This window comes from Anopheles coustani, chromosome 3 (assembly GCF_943734705.1).
Source record: "Anopheles coustani chromosome 3, idAnoCousDA_361_x.2, whole genome shotgun sequence".
In the NCBI taxonomy this organism is placed as follows: Eukaryota; Metazoa; Arthropoda; class Insecta; order Diptera; family Culicidae; genus Anopheles; species Anopheles coustani.
In genome coordinates, this window is record NC_071288.1 from 38,614,222 (window position 1) to 38,632,128 (window position 17,907).

At 43.4% G+C, this 17,907-nt stretch overlaps 2 protein-coding genes across 2 annotated transcripts; one reads left to right on the forward strand and one right to left on the reverse strand.

The window, feature by feature from the left end:
• Positions 1 to 3,492: 3,492 nt before the first annotated feature.
• On the reverse strand, positions 3,493 to 15,039 carry LOC131272632 (uncharacterized). Its single transcript, XM_058274447.1, has 9 exons — positions 14,743 to 15,039; positions 13,953 to 14,669; positions 12,136 to 13,886; positions 11,077 to 12,078; positions 9,879 to 10,048; positions 9,734 to 9,815; positions 9,409 to 9,654; positions 8,765 to 9,340; positions 3,493 to 7,769 (listed from the first exon to the last, which is right to left on the reverse strand). The coding sequence occupies exons 1-9, from the start codon at positions 14,999 to 15,001 to the stop codon at positions 6,255 to 6,257; spliced, it is 6,318 nt and encodes a 2,105-aa protein (XP_058130430.1). The 5' UTR covers positions 15,002 to 15,039; the 3' UTR covers positions 3,493 to 6,254.
• Positions 15,040 to 15,672: 633 nt separating this feature from the next.
• LOC131272771 (max-binding protein MNT-like) lies at positions 15,673 to 17,476 on the forward strand. The gene is made up of 2 exons (XM_058274623.1): positions 15,673 to 15,747; positions 15,976 to 17,476. The coding sequence occupies exons 1-2, from the start codon at positions 15,697 to 15,699 to the stop codon at positions 17,041 to 17,043; spliced, it is 1,119 nt and encodes a 372-aa protein (XP_058130606.1). The 5' UTR covers positions 15,673 to 15,696; the 3' UTR covers positions 17,044 to 17,476.
• The last annotated feature ends 431 nt before the right edge of the window (positions 17,477 to 17,907 follow it).

Sequence of the window (17,907 nt, forward strand, 5' to 3'; positions counted from 1 at the left end):
AAGTATAGCAAAATCAGATAAATTAAGGCTTTTGTGTGGTAAGGTTTTCCACTCCAAATAATAGTATTTTTAGAAATAATAGTAAACAAATATTAGAAATAATAGTATTTTTTCTTCACAAAAAACTAAGGTCTTTTAATGTTTCAAATATAAATAGTAATTTTTACCCAACCACACACGGTTGTAACACACGCCTTAAAAATATATCAAATAGACCAAATCTTTCTCAAATATGATCAATTTAAAAGAAAAAATAGAAAATACTGTTATCACTTTTTTCTAACCTATAGAAACGCTAACTGTCTTACTCATAAAATTCTTTGTGTATGAAGGTAATTTAAAACTATGCTTGCAGTGACTATCTGTCCATGTCTAATAATCTACAGAAATGCTATGACCATTTCCATAAAAGTTTGCTTTAAAATCGAAAAAACATTTCATCGGATGGGGCAAATTAATTTCCATCGACATCTACCACGAACAACGAATCTCACAACTAACACCCTGTTCAACTCACGACATGTTTGTTCATCTTACCTTTACCTTGTGTTTTTGTGTCCCCCAATTAGCCACTCAAAAGTCAGCATCCGGTATCTGGCGTGACTTCCTATCGGAAACACTTTGCACGAAAAGAGAAAAACTGGTTCTGTCCCGCATCCTCAACAGCGAGAGTGTGCTGCAGAAAGCGGAACAATAATGAAACGGTATTGCACTCTCCAAAACCGAACCGAAAGTGCAATCACTGTGGTTTTTCCTGCCACTACCGGGCTCCAGCTTATTGCGCCAGTAGTTACCGGGAGTTCAATTTTGATAACTTTCCCTACGGTGGAGAAGGATACATTAAATAAAATTATTATTTACTGCCAGCATTAGACCGCGGGGCAAGGTTAGGCGCATCGAGTTGCGAAGTGGGGGCTCCGAGTCGTTGGCGTACTTGATGGCGTTCGTGCGGGTTCATAATGTGGCGTTGCTTTTTTGCCACGCTCCGGCTGCTGGGAAGCTTCTGGAGCTCGGAACGCAACGCAACGGAGTACGATTCAACCGACCGTGGATGGGCCTTCGTCAAGCCACTCGGGCGAAACAATGGAGAGTAAAGTTGGTCGGCATGAAGTGCAAGATGCACCAGCCCGTATGCATCGGCAAACTTCATATGGGCTGAGCAACGTATCGGATGCCCGGATATGGAGTAGTCCCACTGCTTGTGGTACAATTTTTCTGCTTCCTTCGGCACAAACACACCTCCACTACACGCCAGGCAAATAGAGTCAAGAATCGAGAGAGTATCGACATCGGCAAAGGGTCACACAAAATAATAAATATTGCTCGCAAGCAAGTTCCCGTTTGCGGTGGATATACTGTGCAACTACTTCATACTCTTATGAGCGATAACCGCCTGTCCTTTCCCACACGGCCAGCTTTCACGGCCAGACCCGTACTAGTGCAACAGTAGAACAATATGAAAATGTGCTACCCTCACCGCCGCCATTGTGCTACCCTCACCGCCGGGCCCCCTTTATCCTACCCTTTTCCCCGCCGTACGGATATGGTTAGGCTCTAGAAACTGAAGCATAAACATTATTGCGTTCGGATGGATACGGGAAAACGGTGGTCTCTCGATTGCTGCCGAGCCTACTCACTCGAGGATGGAACAGTGGCTTGCATAAATTGTTTGCCTAGTTTTCTCGTGGCAGAAAAACCCGAAGCAGAAAAAAGGAGCCAACACATGTTAGGCGTATAGCTGAATCGCAGACACATCCTTTTGCTCGATTTCAGCTGGTTGTGGGATAAGAGAAAAGAATGCAATATGAATGCATGCGTTCAATGCGGTGTAATGATAAAACTTACAATATGTTTGCTGAATCCAGCGGCGAGTTAGTAATGAATGTTTCTGAAATGATTGCTTACATGAGCATATACGCTTTCGGCAGCGTTAGATCAATCCATTCATTTTCTCCGAAATGTTACCAACTGAGTTGCAATCAATTGTGTTCGATTTGTCAATATTTATGTTACAAGCTGCACTTATTAAAATCAGTTTTATCCAATTCCACAGAAATGGGAAGCTTACTTCATTCGACCGGCATACGTATAATGCTTTTTATCCTCACAAAATTGGCTATTTTTTAGAAATCCAGTTTTTGTGTTTCAATCTGGATTAACTCAAACCACTTCAAAGCATTGAGTAAGGAAAAAAATGTCATAAGCAAAGGTGAGCCGTGAACACTGTTTGCAGAATAAAAGTAAATGTTCAAAACTTTCGAAATTGAATAACAAAAATTATGCATTGAATTCAAGCGATGGAAAAGCTATGCAGGATTTTCATAACCTTTATGTATCGAATCGAAATTTTCAACCTTGCCTAGTTTAAAATAGTTATACTGAGGCTGTGGAAAATATATAGACGATTCACAGGGTGAGAGTTTAGGTGAAAAGTAATTGACCACATCTGAATTTAATCAAACAGGTTATTTGAATCCTCCATTACGCAGTATCCTTTCTCTAATTAAATCCTATATATTTCACCCTTTTAATATTATTGATGTGCTCCCAGGGCTTCAGGAAAGTTTTGAAAATGCTGAAAAATTTGGGAACTCAAAGAAATATCTCATTATGAAATTTTTGTCACAGCAATACCAACGCCATCATAAATTAGCATTTGAATTGAATTTACATAATATTATACAAGATGGGGTCCGCGACAGCCGAGCGGTAGCGCCGGTTAGAAAATCGGCCCATGAGCGCCGGGGCTCACCACCTCGACGGCGTGGGTTCGAATCCCATCCGAGACCGGACCCTCCCCTGTACGAGAGGACTGACTATCCACGTACAACAGGGAAACAAGTCTCGTAAGCCCTTAACGGGGCAGGCATGACCAAGAGGTCGTTACGCCAAGAAGAAGAAGAAGAAGATTATACAAGATCTGTGTAAGTTTTACTGTAAAACACTGTAATTGCAACTATTTAGAAAAAGAACATTCTTAGTTTTCACTAAATGGATTAATACTAAGGCTGTCCTACATTCCTTTGTGCTTTTATTCCTACCATATTCGTTAAATATGGAAAAATATACCAGGAAATTCACACATTCTTATGAACAAGTTTCACTAGATTTCAAATCGACCCAGTAATGACGAAACGATGTAAAGAAGTAATATCAGTACTAGAAGTATATCAGAAGCTACTGCATTAAATGAAAAACGGATACTGGTATGCAGTAGCAAAAATAAATAAATATCCGATTAAGCACGAATTTAGTTTTCAACACTTTTGTTTATGCGACACAAGTAAATAAAAGATTACAATGACCCAGAAAAGAAAATAATATTTGATTCTCTTATTTACGGTGCATTTACTGACAAAGATGTGTAATGACAAATGACTTTAGATACTAATATTCAACGAAATCAAATAAGTTTATCTGTTGGTGAAAAAGCGTAACAAAAAATCACAATAACCAGAAGAGCAGTGAAGAAACGCGGTAACGCTGGTCTGTTGCAAACAAATTATTTATTCAATGAATCACCTCCGTTGTCATTAGGCAAGCTCTCGTCACGTGCGCCAAGCGATAGCCCAACGCATTTCAAAGCTAACAGTGCACTTTCCTACGGCAAAGTTCTCCATTTGTCTTCTGCTCTTTTTGTCTCTCACTATTATTGCATTAACGATGTCTCGCATCTCACATCCATGTAAATTGGTTCGTTTGATCCCTTTCCCTTTTTTACCATCATCTGCAAACTTGTATCAATAATAATCATATCATATCAACATTATTGTTATATGTTTTCTCATTATGCTGCCTCTAATCGCACCGTTATCACCGGAAACGAACGAACGCACACACGCACACACACGCAACACTCGCAAGCACACGATTTTCACATCGAGCTATTGCTATCATTTACGTTTGGGATGCACAGTGGGTGTAACGGTTTGCATTGCAATCTAAAGTGCATTGTTTCCTACGATAGGATGTTTAGTTGTTTAATTCTCTGCTGAAGATTATTGTAAGTAGTACCTTTTGTTCGATGTTTTGCATCTTGCTGTTTCATATAACCTATATGCGCAGTATTAAAAAAATAAATAAATAACAAAGTTCGTATAGAAACTGATTGTGAATTCGTACATTGTTTGAGCATATTACTGCAGTCATTTATTGTGTGGGTAGGTTTGTTGTTCTTCTATGTACGTTGCAAACGAAATATTCGTATGTATTGTATGTATTGTAACGATCGTAAAACTTTTAGAAAAGAGTTACATAATGATGCTTATCAAAACACTATTTAAAAAGGCGTCCAATCGGTTGGACTGAACAGACTAGAATATGTATGAAATAAACACACAAACCATCGCTTTTACGGCGGATGCTGTGCAGCTGCTTTTCCGCGATTGAACCAATCTACTTTTGATCTACATAAATACTCAAGGATAGAATAATTAAATAAAGTATATCATGTTTAAATATGTTCTTACCGACGACGTCATAATATCGTCTTCTAGCTATGAAATGAAGTAAAACTATTCTCGTTTCTTTGTTATTGCCTCTTCTAAATTTTAGTTTTCCCCAAATGTGCATTTAATCACTCCAGTATTCCATCTCACATTCTCTTTTGTCTACTCTATCCGCCTGGGTTTTATTGCCAATCGAGGTTGAGTCGCAGTCGAGTTCACTATATCCATAAATATATATCCATCGTCGAATAAATGGTAAGTCATTTGATACTCATTTCTATTATATTTAATTTCACTATCAACAAGCAGTGCCATCTCTACCAATCTTTCTTATCACTTTACCACTCATTATGAATCGAAGTACCTCCCAATTCAATGTGTCGTACTGTAGCAAAGCGCGTGAACAATCGCTAGCCGATCAATAACTTGATATGCGCAATTCGAAACATGCATACATTGCTTTTGCTTGCTTTTCCCAAACTCTAATCAGCCGAAAAAACGTGAAAGGTAATTCTATCGACTTTGCATTTTTGTTTTTGCACCATTATGTTGAATTTTATATCTTTAAACCCTACTTACGCTACGTTGCGTTTTTGCTTTAATGCGCATTCTTTGTGGATTATTAATATGTACGATAAAGCGTTTTTATTATTCCAAATTTGTTGATGAAGGTGGCCAGTAGATGTCTTTTACAAGTTCGATCGCCTACCGTTTTGCATATTTTTATTAAGATAAATTAGATCAAATGAAAACACTAAACTGGTGCCACAAGGGGAACGAAAACTATATGGCAGCAAGGGGTTAATATTCCTTGGGGGTTGTTTGTTATGGCATCATTCGTTTGTTTGTTGTATGAAATTGTTCTCTATTCTCCGTAACACATTATTGCCATTCGCAACATCTTTCGCAAGTAAAACTATACATAACAATAATCATGTTCTAGGGAGTTGTAGCATCTTATAGTGTTGGTGGGAAATTTTTGCAGTTTTTTTTTTAATAACTTACTAAACCATTACCCCAGACGATCGAACTGTAAAGGTGATGTTTGTGAATGATGATCACTGCGCAATCGTGTAAGCAAAACTCATGAAAAACAGGGTATTTTCATTCGCCCTTAAAAAGTTTTCCAACTTGTAAAGGATGAGGTTTAAAAAATATATATATGTATAGACACCTGCGAAGGCTGCAAGTGAAACGCTCACACAGTTTAGACAAAATGTAGACATTTGCGAGTAAAGTTCGACAAACACGAGTAATTTCTATCGTTTGTTTATACCATATGTAGAGGATAGAGATAAGTCTTGTGCGTATTTTCTTAAATATATTCAATAATCTGGCACCGAAAATTGCGTACCGTTGGTCTTTCCGATCGTCTAGGGTTCGAAAAATTAAAGTAAAGTTTTTGTTTTCAAAAGTCGTTCAATAAAAAATGTTATTCGTTATTCTACCAAACGTTTACTGTTAAAATGATTGCCCAGGGCACAATTAAATCATAGAAAATGGCAAATTTATGCGTACCAGGTCTTTCCATTCACGAGAGGAGGGCCACTTTCAGATGTGCCATCCTCCGCTCTGGCGAATACGTTTCCGCGGCGCAATTTCCATTAAAAACCATTCTCTTCAAACTAACAATATTATCAAAAACCGATGATGTTTGAAATCGGACGATAAATTCGAAACGTTACAACAATAAATATAATATCGATAGTCATACCAAATGATGATGCATTGGGGTTTGCAACGGAGCTAGCGTGCCCGTTCCGGGATGTCCAGCTGAATTTCCCCACCGACGCCTGCCGCGAATAGTCATTTGAAGCGATCGAAATAGTCCAGCAGCTTCTGGCAGACGGTCACACTGAACCCGGTACTAAGCGCTCGGTTGATCGTGTCGGTATTTTCCAGCTTGCGTACCACCTGTCCACCCGAGCGGCCGGCACCAAACAGTTCGCCGGCGAGCAGCGGATTGCCGCTGTTGTTGTTGAACTTATCGAGCAGCTTTCGCTCGAGCGCCAGTACCTCCGTGTCAATGCTGACCCCAGTGGATCCGGATGAGCGCGCCGCGGCAAGGTTGTTTGTGTTGTTGAAATAAAGTACAAGAGCCAGCTGCACCAGATAGCAGTCAAGATTGCGCAGAAAGAACTCCTCCAGCACGTCCACGCTCAGGTTGTGGCGGATGAAGAACATGAACAGCTCGTAGATGAAGTACTTAATGTTGCCCACCTCCATCGGCACGATGTTGGAGTCTTTGGTGAAGTACTCGAAGATTTTCACGAGATTCTGCGTCTGGCGCGTGATCGATGAGGGTGACGCGGACGAGGAAAGGGACGAGGACAGTAGCTCCAGTATCAACCGGAACGACTCGACGTAATCGTAGTTGAGCATCGTCATGCGGATGTGGTACTCATTGCCCCGTTTTGTCAGTTCCAGCACATCGTCCTGACTGTACAATCCGTGGAAGATGTACAGACAGTAGTGGATAAAGTCGTTGCTCATCAGGTAGCGTCCGTTGAACAACCGCGAAGAGTCGGCCGAACGATCCGTGGTTCCTCCCAGCGCCCCTCCGCTCGACTCATGTTGTCCCTCCTTGCGGCCACCGAATCCAATCTCGTCGTACTCTTCCCCATCGTCATCCTCGTCGTCTTCCACCTCTTCCTCGTCGTCCAGCGCCAGTGAGGTCGGCGAAGTGGCATACGACACGGACTGCAACGACGAAAGGGTGCTTGCGACATTGTTCTGCTGCACTAACAGTAGCGCCCGGCCCTCGCCAACCGAATCCGGCAGCTCGCCGACCAAATCATCCATCTCCGCGTTACTGACATCGTTCAGGCTTGAGCTTATTGTCGAAATGTTGCTAATCAGCTTCTCCAGGGCACTCTTTATCACAAACGTGCGCCGGAATTTCGGCATCGACTTCAGGAAGCGCAGCGGCTCCCCGTACCCATGGCCATCGTTGGCAGGGAGTCGTACCTCGTACGGAGCCTCGATAAACTGCGAACTGTCCGGGATGCGCACGACACGGTTCGAAATGGGCAACCGCACCAGCTTGCCCGGTATGCCGGACCGATCGAGATTGATCTCTTTGGCACACTGGCCCATGTTGTTGTTACCCCACGCCTTCACCACATGGTCGGTCGTCATGATGAGGGTAAAATCGGCACCACACTCAACATACTGCACACCCTCGACGTTGTCCAGGCGGGTCGGAATGAGGACCTCATTACGGCCACCCTCACGACCCAGCTGGCGCTCGATGTTCTTACCCCACGTGTAGATGCTACCGTCCGCTGACACGATCGCAAAATGATACAATCCACTCGATATCTGATGAACGGATTGAAAGGAAAATTGTTTAAAAAATTAATCGTATCGTGTGTATTGGTGGGAAGCGACCAATTTTGTAAACCAGAGATGTCAAACAAGTGGTCCGCGAGGACGTTGAAATGCGCCCCGCAACCTCTTTGAACCAATACATGAAAAAGTTTCTGCTTTGGGTGTTGAGTGAGAGAGAGAGAGAGAGAGCGAATAAAATACAAGTGTTCATGAAAAACAAACAGAAATCTCTTAACGAACTTCACGGTGAACCATGGAAAAACTTTGACAGACAGACTTTGCGGTTTTGGTAGACATTTGAAGGTATGTAACGGTTCGTTAGAAGGTCGTTATGAAAAAGTCATTAACGGTGTTCAGAGCATTCCACACGAAACTACAGCTATGGAACAATTAGTTAGCTGTAGTAATTATGCGCTTTTGTCAAATCTAAACTCTGCCAAAAAGCACAACAGTGTTGAATTCCACCGTGAGAATAAACTCGATAGGCTTCCGATAGAGTTTGGAAAACGATATTTTCTTTTCAATCAATATCATGTCGAATTGATCATTTTATCACAAGATGCAAATTTAAAAGAATCATTCACACATCACATTATCTGAGTAAATTGTATAAACAAGTTCATATTCAAATTTAATTAAACTAGCCATTGACAGATTTTTGAGCAGTTCTAGTTTTTACAAATAATCTTAATAAATCTGAAATAAAATAACGGATAACTAACGAAAATTCGAATGATGGATTGAAAGTATACAGTGTTCAAAACGTGATACCTAACATAGATGTTCTGGTACCAGTAAAGAGACATCAATCATCAGGATCATCAACTATCATATAAATTATACAAACGCTGAAGAACTATAAAACGAATGCAACGTTCATGTTTCAATACCAAAACGAGTAAAATTAAACATGACAAAGAAAAATACATACTGCTGATCAAAATAATTGCTAATTGATGAAAAACAAGGCACTGCTTTCCACTTACCTTGACGATTTTTTCCTCCACAAGCGACGTATCGACAACCGACGGGAACAGATGTTCCATGGCATCTTCGGGCGCGTTCGTGGTGCTACTTTTTTCACCCTCCCCTTCCGTTTCGACAGGAGTGACACTTTCGTTTGCCACACTATTATCCGTGATCTTTATCTCCGGTATTGTTACACCGGTTTCTGATTGTCCCTGCTCCTCGACGGTGTCTTCTTTCGGTAGTTCAACGTCAACCACATTCGCGTCAGTTTTATCATCTTCCTTTGCCGGCGTTTCGGTTTGATTTTCTACGCCCTCCGTCGATGCGCTCGCGGTGGGAGCATCATCTTCCGCCGGGTTTTCTTCCATATCAGAATCGGCAGATTTGTCCTGGCCAGTGCCGGATGACGATGACGTCGAAGGAGCAGTGGAAGCGGAGGACGAATTCGAGCGCAGTATGGAACTGAACTTTGAATAGCTGCCACTTTTACCAGAATTGGAAGATTTGGCGCGTTTTCTTGCCTGGGTGGCCAATCGCAACGCTTGTGGGGACGATCCCCAGGTGTATAGTTTGTTAGTAGTTGTGAGAACGAGCTGAAATAGGCAAGCGAGTAATGTTTTAGAAAAATGTCAACACACATTATTTTTTCCATTTTGCTTACATTTACAAACAGCTTCGTATTGATGAGCGCTATATCTTCGTCTAGCTGCACTTTGCGAGGTATCAAGGAAACTAGGAACGATTTCCCGTTGCGAGTGTCCACCGTACAGCCGAAGGGATCCTCCTGCCCCAAACCCAGCTGCCCGTAATGGTTCGATCCGAACACATACAAGGTGTTACGGGAATCGTGTTGCTCACGGCACAGAACCAACGTATGCGCATGGCCCAGTGCAATTTGCGCAATAATCTAGACATAGTGTGGAGGGAACAAAAAAAGGTCTTCTATTAGCAACTTTAAAGCGCCTAAGGTTAATGTACACTCTTACCTTATTGCGGAAAAATTCCAGAACCTTTGGTGTCGCGCAGTCCTCAACAGTACCGTGGCCCAGCTGTCCAAACACGCCCCAGCTAGAAAGGTGGAAACATATACTCTACCAAGCGTCCACATCTTACGTCTACTTCGCAACCTACCCCCAGCTGTACAGCAGTCCGTTCGCTACGACGGCATTGTGATACTGCCCGGCGGCAAAGTGTGTGATGCTTTTTCCATCGAGTGTCTTCACCAACATCGGTTGCAGGGCGTTGAGCATGTGGCCACCGATACCCAGCTGCCCCAGGTTGTTTGCGCCCATCGAATAAAGCTGATTAAAGTAGAGAAAGAAAATAACAAGACATTTAAGGTTAATGGCGAGCTATCCTGATTGAGGTAAATAAATGAATAAAAATATTTTTCAAGAGTCTGTCTAGTTAAGAGATAAATTTTCCCTACAATTCATGTTGTAGCAACGTTGTTCACCGTTTGAAGACAAGTAAGTAGAGTTATGCCTTATGAAACTTTTGACGAGATTCATTCATATGAATCTTTCATCCAACATTCATTCAGATTGATTCATGAATCTTCGGAGATTCGAATTGTGTATGTTTCGAAACGTTCCTGAAATTTAATTAATGTTTTTGAATCTTTAATGAAGTTAAAAGATGAAGAAAGAAAATAAAAAAAAGGATCATTCTTTCCCGTTTAATTAATCTTAGGGATTCATGAGTCTCTCATTCAAAGATTCACGTATCTCAAACTGGAAGCTAATAGTATAATGAAACGAAGCAAAGAGTTATTCATGGATCTGAATTTGAATTGCCTAACTCTTCAATTAAAGCTATTAAATTTCAGTCACAGCATTCAATGGTATTAAGCTGAGACTAAAATTTACCATAAATAATATCTATATGAATCATTGAAAGCTGTTTTGAATTTTATGGACATGATTGATTATGGATCCCATTTTCTATGGTATATTGTATAAATGTGTCCAACATCTAACATCCTTTGAGGACATTTTTATCATTGAAACTAAAATTGTGATCGAAAATAAAAATATTAAATAGTTATCGCTAATTGAACTAAACCAAGTAAAATACAAATGTTCAAAATGAATTATATCAGGTGATATTGAATGATATTTTTCTACACTTGCAAGTGTTGCACTACTGTAGTGTTTAAAAAATGTCGTTCGTAAATTGAGTGTTGGGTTAAGTACAGAGGATCGCATTGAAACAAATCTAATGATGCACAAGATAAAAAATCGTTCGAATCTTTTGATCATTTCGAACAAACATCTTCTACGTCTATGCTCATTTAATTAGAAGAAATTTACATAAATCGGTTGCTTACCCCATTGCTAGTCAGGAAGAGCGTGTGCAAACGTCCGCACTGTACGGCCAACACTTCCAGCTCGATCTGACGCAAAAAGCTGGCCGCCGGTGGTAGCCCATTCGGCCCGATCGCATCCCCCTGCAGAGCGGTCCTGCTGAGGGCGCAATTGACTCCATTCGAGCCCCAAATAAACGCCACGCGATTTACGACGGCGGCCGCGTGGAAGAACCCGGTCGCGATCGGTGTGAACCGTTCCAGGCGCATCTCGATCGCCCGCTCCTCGTGATGCACCCGGACATGCTTTAGTGCATTCAAAAACCCGGCACTCTCGCAGTGTATCTTCAACTGCTGCGCACGGATCGCCACCGCGAGAAACGTTTCGATCAGCGCCTTGCAGAAGAACAGCAGATGCCGGCCGGACGGTTCCTTCGCGCTGCTCTCGTGGTTCGTGAGCCGATGCATCAGCGGCCGGTAGACCGGATGGAACGGGTTCAGCTGACGAATGAGCCGCTCGAGCACGTTATTATCGAACACGGGCAGACAGCGGCGGATCAGCTCGAAGTAGTTCATCGTGTAGTCCTGCAGGTAGATCAGGCACTCCATGAACAGTTCGTTGGAGAGGTTATACACGAACGCGTTCGTTTCCGCCGCCGTCGGTTGCGGTTGTGTCGTGTCGGCCGTCGTTTGCTCCCATGTGCCAACGAGACAGCTGAACACGTCCAGACAGGTGCCGCGCGTCATCGCCAGCAGAATGGCCGTCGAGTAGAGTTTGCCGTGCGAGAGCATGATGCAGGCCAAGCTCGTGTGGTACTTGCTGTTCGTCACGATGTAGTTCCACAGTGGGATGTAGTTTTTGTCGATCGTACAGCGATCGCAGAGCGTCAGAAACATTAGGTTCGAAAGGTGGAACTGATCCGATGGTGAAATCTGCACGTCCAGCAGGACGTCGTCGTTGTCGTAGGAAAAATCGCTACACGCTGCTCCCGTGTTGATCGGCTTAAGCGTTGTGCGAGAGTTTAACTGAAATAGAGTGGTAAATTAACCCAAACGTCCACTGGAAACCAATAGCCAACTTACGTTTATCAGCGAATCGTAAACCACATTCCCAAGGTGAGCCTCATCGACAAGAAGTCGCATAATATCATGCATCAGGAACTGACTGTTAATGATGTGCGAATTACGGAGTGCCATCGCGCACAGCTTCATCAAGGCCTTGTTTTCGTTCGCCAGTGCCAACTTGAGCGCCGTCTTCATCGGGGACAGCCGGGCCACGTTGTACGTCATCAGCGCCTCCGAGATACGCTTCCGGCGCAACAGCACATCCCCCGCGTACTCGATGCAGGTGGCCAGCGGAAGGCCAAACGTGGCGCAAAAGTCCTCACACGCCGCCCAGATACACTTGTGCGCTAAGCCGAGGAACAGATTCCGACCACTATCGGCCAGCTCGACCGCGTACAGATTACGATCCGTCACGATCACGGCCCGATCGAACTCGATCGTGGGAAACTCATCCACCATCACCTGCGCCTCGGATGTGTCCAGTTTGCGCTCCATTCGGAGACCCTTCTGGATGCGCAGATAGTTCGATACGGCCGACTTTTGAAAGATCGATCGATTGTCACCCGCAGCGTCGGATGGTTTTTCTCCTTCGCCGCTTTCGGCGGCGTGCTTCCCGCCATCGCCCATCGCGTGCTCACCGATCGTGGCCACCCGGTGGATGTCCAAGACCCGTTCGTCCGGGAAATGGAATACACCAAGCAACGAGTGTTCGTTGAAATCGCAATCGTCACCCATCTTCATCGAGGCGATCTTGCAGCTTACGACGCTCACGGCATTCGGAGCACCGGCATCGGTGGTGCTGCTACTGCTACTGTTACTGCTCTCATCCAACGAGTTCCCCCCATTGGCCTTCTCCTCCTCCTCTTCCTCCCCCTCGGCCGGTTTCGCTGGATCCTCCGCTGGTTGGCAACTGTGCAGCACGTAAAGGACGTTCCTCGTCAGCACGGTCGAGTGGCAATGCTTTGGCAGCTTGTAGATATGCAGCGGAATCAAGCTAATATCCATACTGTGGACCGACAGCGTGTCCGAGTAGGAGTGCAGTGCGCTCAGCAAATACTTCCCCTCAAGAAACTGTACGACAAAGTACGGCCCAGCCGGGGTGGTTAGTATTTCCGGGTACATGCCGGGCAGTTCCATCACCGCCAGGTTGGCCGCGTGCTCCTTGTATTTTTCCCGTTCCTTCGCACGGATACGACTTTCCGACAGCTTCAGCTTCAGTGTGCCGATCTTTTTCGCTCCCAAATCACGCAACGACAGCAGGCGCGCTTTGGCCGCGGGGAACAACTTTGGTAGGGCGCCCTGTTGCTGACCGCCGGCGCCCGAATCAGCGGCAGATTCGGGCGTTTCCACCTTCTCAAAGTCATCCCCTGACGGAGGTTCGGAGCTGTTCGGGCTGGAACCGCTGCTGTCTCCTTCGTTCGCCGTGGGCGTCAGTCGCGGCTGTGATCCGGCACTCGGTTCTCCGTCCTTTGGCAACGAAAGCACTATCTGCCAGTCCTCTATCGGCACCGAGCTGCTGCTATCGCCACCGTCCGAGAGTGATTTCAACAGTTCAGACTTGAGATCCTGCCCGGCAGTGGGCGTAATGTCACCGGGGAAGGTATACTTGATCGATTTCTGCTCCAGCAGCAGCTTCCACTGCTCTTTGGTGGACGTGTTGATCATCAGGCTGATCGTTTCCATGCTGTTGTCCTGGCAAATGATCAACTTTTCGATCGAACCTCGCTCACAGTTGGTATTGCCGAGAAACGGACAGTTGGGTGTTAGTGCTAAGGGAAAAGAAAATAATATCAACCAGTGGAGGGTCATTGACGTTTTTACAAGGAGTGACTTACCAACAACACAAATCGACCCATCCGAATAGCCAAGAATGGCACGAGGTTCACTGGCCAACGTACGCCACCAGCTGCAGCAGGTAGGATACGGACAGGACGCGGATACCGTCGACTCCAAGCTAGAACTGATGGTATAGGTCTCCTGTGGCGTCGATGATTTGGACCCACCGTCCGCTAAACCGGCGACGGCCTCCTTCAACTGTGCGCCTTCGGCGAAAAAATCTTCAATCGTTTTCATCGCAATCGGCGTGTCGGTCCCGGTGGCCGATATGCTTCTATTTGCATTCTCCTCCTCGCGCGCCTTCTCCTGCTGCTCGAGAAACAGCTTCCGGTAGATGCTGTTCAACGCGAATATTTCATCGATCTTGTGCGTCGTGTAGGTTGAGCTGGATTTTTTTATTGTTGGTGCGTCAAAGATCAGATTCGGCTCGGAAGACGATGGGCTTTCGCTTGCCATGCCCGCTGCGGCCACCGGCGCCCCATTTCCCTTGAGACTGCCCTCGGAGGCAATCGAGGATCGGTGCGATGACGACGGCTGGTGTTGCTGGCTGTTGTGCGAATTGTTTGGACAGGTCTGCGGATTGGGACATTCGTGGGGGCCGATGAATGGCACAATGAAAGACGTGATCTCGTCCCGGTTGAACGTCCCATCCACATCCTCGAGAGACTTGTCGCAAATCGACAGTGCCGGAAGGATGTGCAGAGTGTTGTCGTAACCTGCAGGCAAAACGGTGAACTTACACTTCAAATAAACTTCTTAGGATCGCAACTCTTGGCAGCAGATACTTACAAAACACCAACAACCAACATCCGGTACTGTCAAAGCACACGTCCCGTATGGTCTTGTGATTTTCAGCGAACCAACAGAGCAACATCAGATGCACCTCTCCATGCCGGTCAATATAACGGAACAGGATCTGATCATTCTGCCGCACCAGACACAGAAGCTGATACTCCTGGTCGTTTTTGATACTTGCCGACAGCTTCGCGTTCACATTCGTGATCAGGGTGGACAGTCGGAGCACATCCCAGTCCTTCAGCGATGCCATGTTGTTTTCGACGGACAGTCTAGTACAGATGTGAAATACGATCCTGTCCGTTTGTTTTTACGCCTTTTATCGACAAATCCGGCACCCCGAAACAGCAATTTATACAATCCAGCATGGATTCACCACCAAAATCCACTTCTTCAAAACGTAAACAAAGCAATTTTATTTTAGCACGGCAGCTGTCAGCTGCTTCAGCAGCTTCAGAAACCTTGATCGCAATTTAAAATAATGGCAGCTTTAGCTAATTTGTAGATAACTTTTCAGTGGCTTGGTCGATTCGAACAGTAGATCCCTTAAATAAAAGATCTTTTAAAAACAAGAAATTTTAAATGATAAAGATTCCTCCGTATTTCTTATTTTTTGAAAAAGAAAGTTTAGAAAAATAAAAAATAGGTGCAGAAACCTTGGTAAGAATTTTACGCCAACTATCTACACGACGTCGCAACATTCCCACGGTATTACCACGGCACTGCTGTTTATTTTCATACGAAAATCGTTTGAAACATTTATCAAATGATAGAAGTTACCAGGTGGTTGAATTTTGTCTGTGGTAAGCAAGAAAAATTTGAAATTCCGTTGTAACTAAAAACCAAAAAGGACTAAGTTCCGATTGATACAAAGAGTTGATTGTCAAAAAATCCAAAATAGACTAACCTGAATCCGCGACTAAATTTGTGCATCCATTTGTATCTTGTATGTTGTGTTTCGATTTTCCTGAAGAAAAATACCAGAGTTCGTCTAAAAAAGTACGTTTATATAGTGTAACTGTTATGTTCGCATTTCTTAAATATGAAGGAAACTGTATTTAGTGAAAAATCAATCTGAACTGGTCGTACACCATGAAATTGATAACGCAATCAATTGCCGATTGTTTGTTTACATCAGTTGTGTCGAACCCTGCAACAGAGAAAAAGTGTTCTCCATGAATTTTAAGGACTATTAACATATTTTCCCTTATATTATGTCTATTTCAGCTAGACATGGAGCCGGCTAATAAACTGATGCGCATCGATACTGGAGGCACTGGCGAATTTATCCGGCAAATAACACAACAACCAATGCCAATCGTTTCTCCACCTGGCATTCACAGCACTACAGTCTCCACCGGGCAGCAGCAGTTGGTTCCACTGAAATCGGGTTTAACTGTGATTACAAGGTCAATTCAACCCACCAAACCCGGTCGACCACCGTTGCCGCTGAAGCCTACCGTTACGCTGTCCATCACCAACAAATCTTCCGCCAAACCTGAGAAACCACCGCTCCCTTCGAAGCCTACCATCACTTTATCCACCACAATCAATGCTATCTCAAAATCCACTTTCCCTTCCACTCAAACACCCATCGCTCAAAACGTACTAAAGTTTAAAGATTCCTCTCCATGCATCCAACCGGCTGCCTCACCAAATCCATCCTTGACGCCATTTCCATCATCCGGTACACTGTCGGCAATGACTGCTGAACCGGACAGTAGCGCATCGGTAGTTCCTTCGTCGATTCAAACTGCTATCTTGCAGGTACTGGGAGTTGTGCAACAAATCCACGACACACAAAAACTGCAAGTGCAAGATGCCAGGCGTTTGGAAGAAAAGGTAGATGCACTGGCAAAGCGGTTGTCCAATCTAGAGGAGCATGTACAGCGAGTGACGGCAACACTATCCAGCACTGGTTCTATCATCCGATCCAACAATGTAGCAGTTAAAATGGAAAAACTAAATTCTTTCGTAGAGATGCAAAAGTTTAATTTAAAACTAGGTTCAGATAGCGAATTTTTCGAGGACGTTGTATTATGGATACAAAACGTGATCGGTGCAGAGGACATTCACACGAAAATTTCCAAAACATTTGACCTCCTGTTTGATCGTGAATTCTTCGCCTCGAGTGAGTGGCAAAGCGAGCCAAGTCTTCAGGTTCTGTTAGCAAAATTTACTAGTCTTCACAAACTGCTGCAGGCGGTTGTAGGTGAGGAGTTCCAGCCACCCACGGAAGGGTATGTGTTAAATCTCTGTGAAGAGAAATCAATAGATGAAAGTATTCTGAGTTGAAACATACAAAATTAAGCAACATACAAAGATTAGTATTAAGATGACATCACTTTTCATACCCCTCGATTTGATAAACTAATACTTCAAAAGTATTTTTCTTGGTACCTTGGTCGTTAGCGAATTTCCTTGTCTCTCATGATATTATCATATATTTTAGAAGTCGTATGGCATATAGTTGAAGCCACATTGTTTCCAAAACATTAGGCTATACAGATAGATGCCATAAAATTGACTAATATATTCCTTACATTATTCAGGACCAACAAAGGTATGGTCTAGCTTGCAGAGGAAAATCATAATGCTTGGTGATGTTTGTTCAAACACCATTTATCGTCCGAGATTGGTGTATAACTATTTAGAAAAATTGCTTTATATAAACAACGTAAAGATTTATTTCTTTGGCAATGCCAAGATGCCCATCAATAAACCAAAACATTTTTATTGCTTATGTTGTTAGGATGGAAAGTATCTTAGTTTTATTCTTTAATAGATATTTTTTATACTTTTAATAAGTTTTTATTTATACTACATGTGTTTTGCTGTCGATACAAGTTTTCTCATTTTACTGTAATGCGTACAATGGAAATAAAAAAAATGTATTTAGAACATCCTACACATCCTACACATGGTAATGTTTGTTCTTATAGAAACAATAAAATGTCACTATTTCTTGTGTAATATTATGTTTTCATGGAATAAATATTTCCTTAGATACAAATTATTTTGGTTATTTTGTTATTGATTGATCATGAACCACTTCGTAGTATTCATATCACAGACTCGTTATAAATATAATTATTAAGTTTTTCATTACAAATTTAATATGCAATCGATTTGGTGCGGTAGCAATCGGAAAATTGTTAT